The sequence below is a fragment of the Eschrichtius robustus genome, chromosome 10 (assembly GCF_028021215.1).
Source record: "Eschrichtius robustus isolate mEscRob2 chromosome 10, mEscRob2.pri, whole genome shotgun sequence".
Taxonomy (NCBI): Eukaryota; Metazoa; Chordata; class Mammalia; order Artiodactyla; family Eschrichtiidae; genus Eschrichtius; species Eschrichtius robustus.
Genome location: NC_090833.1, coordinates 24,106,292 through 24,115,563, shown reverse-complemented (window position 1 = coordinate 24,115,563; position 9,272 = coordinate 24,106,292). Strand labels below are relative to the sequence as shown.

At 50.0% G+C, this 9,272-nt stretch overlaps 1 protein-coding gene across 3 annotated transcripts in view; it reads right to left on the bottom strand.

Moving 5' to 3' along the window:
• Nucleotides 1–271: 271 nt before the first annotated feature.
• Nucleotides 272–9,272, bottom strand: part of PTPN3 (protein tyrosine phosphatase non-receptor type 3) — a 109,251-nt gene continuing 100,250 nt past the window's right edge. For all 3 annotated transcript variants that reach the window (XM_068552088.1, XM_068552090.1, XM_068552089.1), the window contains 4 exons: nucleotides 5,920–6,048; nucleotides 4,839–4,984; nucleotides 4,232–4,367; nucleotides 272–2,584 (listed from right to left, as the gene is read on the bottom strand). In XM_068552088.1, the coding sequence (XP_068408189.1) occupies nucleotides 2,507–2,584; nucleotides 4,232–4,367; nucleotides 4,839–4,984; nucleotides 5,920–6,048 (489 nt within the window). In that variant the 3' untranslated portion in view covers nucleotides 272–2,506. The remainder of the gene's footprint in view (nucleotides 2,585–4,231; nucleotides 4,368–4,838; nucleotides 4,985–5,919; nucleotides 6,049–9,272) is intronic.

Below are 9,272 nucleotides of genomic sequence, written 5' to 3'. Positions count from 1 at the left end.
TCCACAAATTAATCAGTAGCATCTGTAGTATCTACTTGCATATTTTATTCCTTTCGATAACTCTCTTGTCTTGTTCTTCCCCAGGATTTCATGGATTTTGTTCCTGGTAACATCTGCTGAGTCTGAACTACTGGCCTGCACAGTGGCAGAAAAAGGCTGGTTGCAACCTTCGGTAAGCTTTTTGGAAATTGATGTAAAATAATGGCAGCATTTCCTCAACCATATGAAACAATTTGTTTCTTAAAAATATAATAAAACATAAATCTCCAAACTCATTTAGACTTCACAAGCTTTTTACACACAGGGTGATGATGCCTTTTTATCAAAAGGCAATGATTTGCTCAATATCCTGATGGCATTTAAATTTACTTCAGCTTTCCCTCTTTTTTGGTGCCTGGCTGATCGAATTTTCTGAGTCCAGAAGTACTTGTATGATACTCCTTTGTGCCCTTGGTTCTCTTGAGAAGAAAAGCGATTTTCTCTTACAAAACCCCAGCTGATTCTACTTCTGTTTCATGGATTCGGGGGCTAGTCACTGATAAATTAACTTTTCAGAGTAATTCATCCAGAGCAGTGTCAGATTCCAGCTGATGAAAACTTTAATAGCATCATCTTATTCAATCCTCATATTCAACCCAAAGTCCTCAGTATTATTTATTTCTCCTATTTTACAGATGAGAAAATGGAGGTAAAGCTCATAAGTGACTAGGCCGAGGGCTAACTGTTGAGTGGAATCAGAAACCAAATCCTGTACCCCTTAGCTCCAAACTCTGCTGCTACACTCTGCTAGCCTGGCATTATGCTGACAAGGATGGGGCTTCAGTGTCTCCTGTCGCACAGTATGGCTCACGACACGGCACGCAACACCTTCCTCCACTCCGGCCATTTAACAGTAAAACATCGGTGGGGAAAAGATGTAAAGAATGCGGTAAATATGCTCAGTCTGGAGACAACCTTTAGAAACCTGGCCCCTACCGTAAAGGTCTTTACCCAGTTTGTGATCAGGAAACTACTCAACTAGTCCAGTTTGCTACACATCAAAATGGCCTCATTTCAGTGCACTATAACATGAAACCATCCTTTTTCTACAAATCCCATTAAGAAATTGGATACTTAGCTGTTTCTTCCGGATACATAAAACCACTATTTCAAAATACCACTTTAGAATGTTTACGTAATTTATTTTCCTTAAATAATAATTTGCTACAATCCTGTCACAAATTTAAAAAAAAATTAACATAGTATTAACAAAGGCAGAATTCTTTAGGACAATCAAAATCATGGTGTACTTAGAATAAATTAACATCAAATTGTGTTTATATTCAGATAGTCTGATCCTCTCCTTTGAAATGAAACGAAGACCATTGTAACTAAGAGTGAATGCACACATTTGTTCTTCTATACAGAGACTCATTCTTTATATAAACTCAACTGTAATTTGAATCAAGTTAGGAATCCCGAGAAACACTCACCCGTGGGAGCACACACAACCCACAGACACACACACACCTCCACAGGCAACCCTCTAGAAGCTGGGTTTCCCATGGCTCAACGACTCGATCTTTTCTCAGAAGGGCCAAAGATTCTGAATATATTTAGGTGATATCCCATCTCCCCTCAGGAAAATTGTAATGTTTCAAGTGTAATAGCTCGAAGTAGCAGCAATCCATGTCTTAGATTCAGTAGTGGATGATTCCAGTCCTGGGTGCTGAGTGTACAGCAAGAGGAAGGCAGAGGCAAGAGGCACCTGCTCCAAAAACGAACACGTGGGACAACACTGGGAGTCCTTGTTCTCAGAGTCTCAACTGAAAACTCACCCGAAACCTGCACTGCCCGATTCAGGCACTGGTGTGAACCTGAGGAGGGTCACTAGTGCAGGGAGAAGGCAGGGCATTTGGACACAATTCTCAGAAACGTCAATATTGGAAGTGGCAGGGAGATGGGACCAAGGAAGGGAGGGCAGAAAAGGCACCGCTTGCCCCTCGGCCTGACACCCCACCCGCTGCCGTTCAGTACATTCATGGGGTTTCTCATTAGCATCAGGGCAGGTGAACACTGACTGTTCCAGCTCCGCCCAGACACACGGAAAGCTCAGCCCTTAGTCCTATACACGTATACACACAACTCATCCAAGCAACTCTCAACAGCCACACCATCTCGTTTCTGGGAGGTCAACAGGGCTGCTGGCATCCCCTCTCAATTGCCCAAGGATGGTTTACAGGAATATGGAGACGGAGAAGGAGGGAGGCATTAGGACAGGCCCCAAACTGAGATCCCCTTCTGCTTATTTCTCTCCGGAGGAGGTGCGGGCCTAAATGATGCTATAACCGCATGCGTTATCTACACAGTTCCTATGTACACGATACCTTTTTCTTTTAATAGATATTTAAAGTGCCTGGGTTCAAATATGCTCATTCCTTTCCCACAGCCTACAAATTCCTCTTGCTGCTTCCAGAGAGAAGGAGGACGCCCTTGGGAAAGAGGAATGAACGTCTTCACAGTCGTCTTAACTGGGATCCAGCATTTGGACTAAGCCTTCTTCATAAACACGAAGAATCGCTTCACACACAAACTTATACTGGCTCTGGAAAGGAAAAGAAAGCCGTCAAGCTGGCCAGCAGCTCCACAAATGCTGCATCAGACCACAGACACAGTTATTCTTTCACCTCACTCATAAACACCCTGAGCTCCAGCTCCGGCCGAGCCAGGCCCTGGGCTACATCAGGGACACGGTATGGAGAAGACACACCTACCTGTGAGCTCACTAGGTGATGAGGGATGGGCAATGTGGCATGGAAACACGGCAGAGGGAGGGACCAGCAGTCTCGGGGAGTCAGGGAGGGACACAGGTTGCTGCAGGGTGGCCGTTCCAATGTACATACCAGTGTACGTTGAAATGAAAGGACGGCCCATTCAGAGGAGCATAGCCAGGGCTCACGTTCCCGGCCCAGGACAGCTGGCGGTAGCGGGGCTGGTAGGGAGGTGGCATGGGTGGGCTGGGACCTGGCTGCGGAAGGCCTTGCACTGAGATAAGGAGTCTGGATTTTGTCTTCCAAAGGAAAGCCACCGAAAGCCGCTCTACAGGGTAAGGTTCTTTATATTATCAAACACCTAAGAGACTTATTTTACTGATGTGTCCTGGGTGACAGGAAAGCATTCAGACTGAGCTGCACCAGCTAGGAAAATGTGCCCAGAAGATGCACTTGAAACATTCTTTAACTAGCAATGAGGTCTTCCATACCACAAAACAGGGCAGAGAACCTGATTTTTTTTTTCTTAACCAGGTTTCCTGGGTGCACATGAATTTAAAACAAGAGCTCACCATTGTTAGAGAAATCTTATGAGCTTGGTCCATGCGTCCGTGAGGACACAGAGCTGAGGGCAAGTCCCACTCCCTTCTTTGCTAACTTCTCCTCATCCATCGGGGGGTGTGGCCTCGGAGGCCATTCCTCCAGAAAGCCTTGACTTTCCAAAGTCAGCTTTTGATACTCTTCCCGAGTTCTTAGACTCCCTTTGGACTTCTCCCACTGCTGCTGAGATTTATAGTCAACTGATCCAGTTCTACTAGATATAAGCTCAGGTCTCTCCTGCTTGTGCAATTATCTGTTGAATGGATGAATGAATGAATATGGGATAGTCCTTATTTTGCAGATGGGGAAACTGAGGCTTAGAGAGAGGTTAAGGCACTATTCAAAGGTTGCCCAGTATGTGGGGGAGTGTGAATCATGAACTTTCCATGCCACCCCACTGCCCCTGTTGTAGCTCTGGGGGAAGCCACAATATTTCCTCTTGTGGACACTTGCAGTGCCAGGTACCCAGGCGTGACGTACGTGGGAGAGAGCCCAGAAGAGGAGCGAGTAGGGCCATGCGAGACATCTGCTGAGCCAAAAGGCTCACCCAGGAACAGGAGGGTGGGGTGAAACCCTCAGGTGACCTTGCTTACTTCTGATGGACAGACACATGATGGGTCAGTGGCTTGACAATGCAGAGTGCAACCAGGGCTGCTCCCTGGCCAAGCGGCTGGCAGGAAACAAACCGTGAGGCAGCAGAAGTGGAGGGTAGCGAGAGGCAGAACTCGGATGGGGTGGGTGTTGGAACCGCTCAGCCCCTGACAAGCTCTGTGACCGTGGGCAAGTGACTCGGTCCCTTGGAGCCTTGGTCTCTCGACCTGCAAAGCCCTTCGTGCAGGCCTGGCCATCGTTAGTATTTTTATTATTGCATTTCTACTCACTGATGTCTGCACCATCATGGCGCGCTGGTCTCGCATTTTCCGAACAATATCCAGTGGGTAAACGGGCAGGTTCCTCTCGATTAGGCACATGGATGTTTCCATGGTGACCAACACACCGGTTCGACCTATCCCAGCACTGGGGGGAAAGGAGCAGAGACGGGATTTGCTCAGACAGCATTTCTGCACAGCCCAGCTCAGCTCCTCGCCAGTTCCCACGTTTACTCAGATGGAGCTTTCCTCCTCTGACCTTCAAAGAACACAAAACACACACTCAAGGTGTGCCCTTGAACAGACTGGGGGCTTAAAAACCAATGGGAAGAAACCCACCTTTCCGTGCAAAGTCCACCCCCCCATCTTATGCGCATCTACTGTGAGGTCAGTCAGCTGGGAACAGGGGGAAAGATGAGGGAGGGAGTTTGTTCTCCAGTTCTGCGCTGCAATCAGAAGTCTGTCCAAATCTTTTGACATTGTGAAGAAAGAAAGCAAATAGAGCTTTGTAAAAAGCATATCTTGTGGGATTTAGGTGGGCTTGATGCCTGCCAACTTTCTCCAGGCCTCTCCCAAGGAGTATGAGTATTAAAAAAATAAAGCCAACAAGCCATAGTACCTGCAGTGAACTAGGACGGGTTCACCTTCCACTCTCAGGGACCTCACGTAGTTTACAAATTCCAGGAAGTCCGAGGAGTCATCGGGAACGCCGTGGTCTGGCCATGCCACGTACTGGAGATGGGTCACTGGGTGCTCCTCTCCGGTCTGCGAAGAGACAGAGTGGCCTCGCTGAGTTACCTGGACGGTGGGCAGGCGGAAAGGAGGACCCTGGCCCTGCTCCGGCCTCCAGCCAGGGAGCTCCTATCTCCGGACACTCTTCTGCCACTGGGTACCAGCCTGCCATGGCCACTGCCAACTCCTGCCCACCCGCCTTCCATACGCTCCCAAACACCCACTCTCGAGGGTTCCGCTGGGGCCACCTCCTGCTCGATGTCTCCTCCACCACTTCTGCCCACAGTGATCGCTTCCCGTTTGCTCCTATAGCACTTACTATTAGGGTCACCCACGTTGGCTCTTTTTTTTATGGTCAAAATACACGTAACAAGAAGTTTACCATGTTAAACATTATTAAGTGTACAGTTCAGTGGCATTAAGTACAATTCTTTCCAGAGCCTTTTCATCTTCCCAAGCTGAAACACTGTGCCCGTTAAACACTAACTTCATTCCTCAGCCATGCAGCCCTGGCAACCACCATCCTCCTTTCCGTCTCTGTGAACTGACTACTCCAGGTACCTCACACAAGAGAAGTCCCGCAGTATCTGACCTTTTGGGTCTGGCTTCTTCCACTCAGCATAATGTCTTCGAGGTTCAACCATGCGGTAGCATGTGTCAGAACTTCCTTCTTTGTAAAGGGAGACTAGGATTCCATTGTATGAATACACTACATTCTGTTTATCCATTTATCTGTCAGTGGACACTTGGGCTGCTTCCACCTGTCGCCTACTGTGACATATGCTGCTGTGGACACAGGTGCTGGCTCTCTTCCAGGCAGTCTATACATCTACTGAAATGCCCACCAGGTGAAAACACAGACTGACCTGGAAGTAGAGCGCTACCTGGGCCCACGGTGGACGCTGATTCAGCACCTGCCTCTAACCCGTGCCCTCCCCTGGACCACTCGCCGCCCGTGCAATGCTCACCTCGGTGTTCGTGACCAGCATTTCCCGGAACACGTAAGCGATGGTGCAGTCCTCTGACTGACAGCGGATGTGAAAGCTGCCGTGTTCCATGACCTCGGGAGGATAGGGCCAGTACTGGTGGCATTTGGTCTGCAAGGGAACCAGCGGGTAGGGGTTAGGCTCGGCTGTGCGGTGGTCCTCGTGGCGGTTAACTGGGCAGACGGGTTGGATGTTTGGCCAGAGCCCTCTCACTCGCACCAGGTACTCCGAGGGCTGCTGGGAGAAGAGAGACACAGGCGAGGCCACTCTGTGCTGCGTCTGTTTTCTGAGGGTGGGCGGGGAACCTCCCTTCCTCCTCTGGGGAGCTGGGGAGGGGTGGAGCGGTCAACCCGCCGGGGGCCAGGCCACAGCTCTCACTCCAGCTGGAGCTGGAATTTGAGCACACAGACTTTTCTTCTTCATCACCAGGGTCCAACTGCTGGAGAAACAGGAGAGCCTCCGACATGGGGCCTCGACTTCGGAGCGACCTCTACCCGACACCCCCGTCCCTCGGCCCCTTCTCTGCTCTCAACACCCCTTTCTACCTCATCCCTCCTTCGGCGTCCACTCCTCACCCCCTTGAGGTGGAACTCCTCAAGGCACAGCCGCTAAGAGCACACATCTGGGAGCCAGAAAGACGTCTGCTACGATCATTTTCTCCTCCACGGCGAGCCCTATGACCTTGAACCTGCTACTACTTAACCTCTCTGATTTTCACATTCTTCACCTGAAAGACAGGCCAGCACCTGCTTCCCAGATGGTGACAGAGGCTGGAGAGAATGGTGTGCAGTGCCAGGCTCACTGCGGGGGGGCGGGTCAGCGGTGACGGTGGCCGTTATCACCACCGCTGCCACAGGCCCCACCAGTGCTTTCGTATACGACTCCTACGGAGCTGACACGCGCCGGACAGCAGAGGAGGAAACCCGAGCTCAGCAGGATTAAGTGGGCTGCCCCAGGTCCAGGGCTGCTGCGGCTCCCCACGGCCCCTCCCGTCTTCTCTTCCCCCTTCCAAGTCCTGAAACTTGTTCCCTAGCAGTCTCACTCCTGCCCCTGGCCTCGAAGCAAAGCTCAGGGCCAAGCTGCCTCTCCCATCATAGATCCATCAAGTCAAATTCTGACTCATTCAAAAAAAATTTTCTCCCCAAGCCTACAGCTGCATCAACTTGGGTAAAAAGTACGTTTACTTACAGCTGAGAGGGGGTATAAACCAACAGACGCACGTAATTTAAAAGAGCTTTTCTATTCTTATTTTCAAACGTCACAGTGAATGTGTGAAATTAAAGCATGCTGCTGAAAAGGCGGCGTTAAGAGTTTACTTGTAAACCTTTAACCTGGGTATTTTGGTTAGTGGCCACTTCCCGGCTTCTCCAAGACACGAAGGACTGCTGTCCATAGAACCCGAGGCACAGCCAACACCCAGCAGGCCTGCATCTGCTTCCTTATCTTTGGGGGTGTAGCTGTCTGCCGCAGCCTCCCAAGGGTCCTGCCCACAGGACAGCTGATGGCAAGCTTCGCTCTGAAGTGACAAGCCCGTGCAGGGCTGAGCCACAAATACCTCTATTTCCAGAGACTCCCAGTGAATCTGACCAGAACTGGACTTTCTTTACTCCTTGATCAAATTTAGATTTTAGGTCTATTTGGATCTCTAAGCACTGGGGGTGTAGCGGAAAGAGCAAGAAGTTTGTGCATATCCTGAGTTTCCCTCCTGGTTGATAAGTTCCACTAACTTGCAATCCTGGGCAAGGTACTTCGCCTCTCTGAACCTCAGTTTTGGCCGTACTGTGCGGCTGGCAGGATCTTAGTTCCCTGACCAGGGATCGAACCCAGGCCCCCTGCAGTGGAAGCTCGGAGTCCTAACCACTGGACTGCCAGGGGATTCCCTAATGCCTACTGTCTTTTTTTTTTTTAATATCTTTATCTTTTTTTTTTTTTTAAATTATTTATTTATTTATTTTATTTATGGCTGGGTTGGGTCTTCGTTTCTGTGCGAGGGCTTTCTCTAGTTGTGGCAAGTGGGGACCACTCTTCATCGCGGTGCGCGGGCCTCTCATTATCGCGGCCTCTCTTGTTGTGGAGCGCAGGCTCCAGACGCGCAGGCTCAGTAACTGTGGCTCACAGGCCTAGTTGCTCCGCGGCATGTGGGATCTTCCCAGACCAGGGCTCGAACCTGTGTCCCCTGCATTGGCAGACAGATTCTCAACCACTGCGCCACCAGGGAAGCCCGCCTACTGTCTTTTGATCAGTATATGCTAAGCACTAAATGGTGCTTTTTATGGACATTATTTTATCTGGGTCTCCAAACAATCTTATGAGGTAGATACCATCATTATCTCTGTTTTGCATAAGAGTAAACTGAGGCTCAGAGAGTGAATCCACTTGTGCCAGATCCTACATATAGGAAATGGAGCATACATAGATGTAAAAAATAATTTTTCCCCCAAAAGAAACATCCTTGATGGGAGGGGAAGGAGAAGACCCTTTCAATGGAAAGACTGTATACCTCTATACCTCTGTTTCCTCTTGGAGGAAACCCATGGACCTGAAGGGAGAACACAGTGGAAAACGTTTTAGGTCGGAATGAAAAGAGGGAGAAATGAAAGCTATTCTGTGGCAGGAGCGCCTCACTGACCACTGGCCTCTGGGCAAGGCTCCCAGCACCTACAGACGTGAGCACAGCACAGGGCGGCGATGGGGACCCCGCCAGCTATACGCCTGTGGGAAGGCTCACTCCGCAAAATGCAGAATATGGGAGAAAGCAAACGGGACATGCCGAGAACTTCATCTCTCAGAAAAAGCAGGGGACAGAGCTGCTGGCCTGGAGTGACTGACTCCTAATCAGGAGGAACTCAGGGGGGTGGCGAGGACCAGATAAGGGGCCTCAGGATAAAGGGCTCAGGTCACCTGAGCGTTTGTAACAGGAGAGGGAGGAAACGCGTAGCCTGGATTTGAGAACAGGTTTCCAACCATTGATAAACAACAGAGGTAAGTTCCCAGGGCCAGGGATTACGAAGGGAATGCTCTGACTCATGGGAGATGGGAATCTCTAACCCGATGGAACCAGCCGGAAGGGGTTCCATTAGGAAGAAAGGGCTGGGAAACAAACCAACCAACCCACCGGGTTACATGGAGACCTCGGAGGAGCTCAGGTTCAGAGCGGACTCCAATCAGGACAAAACAGGAGGGGCAGGACCTGCAAGGGCAGCCGGTGGAAGTGAGGCCTCCTGGATGGAAGAAAGGGCCTTTTCTCCTGAGCTGGAACAGGCAGAATGAGGGGAAGAAGGGACTGCCATCGGGGCAGATGTCTGTCACTAACCACGCCTGCTGGCTGCTCTCTT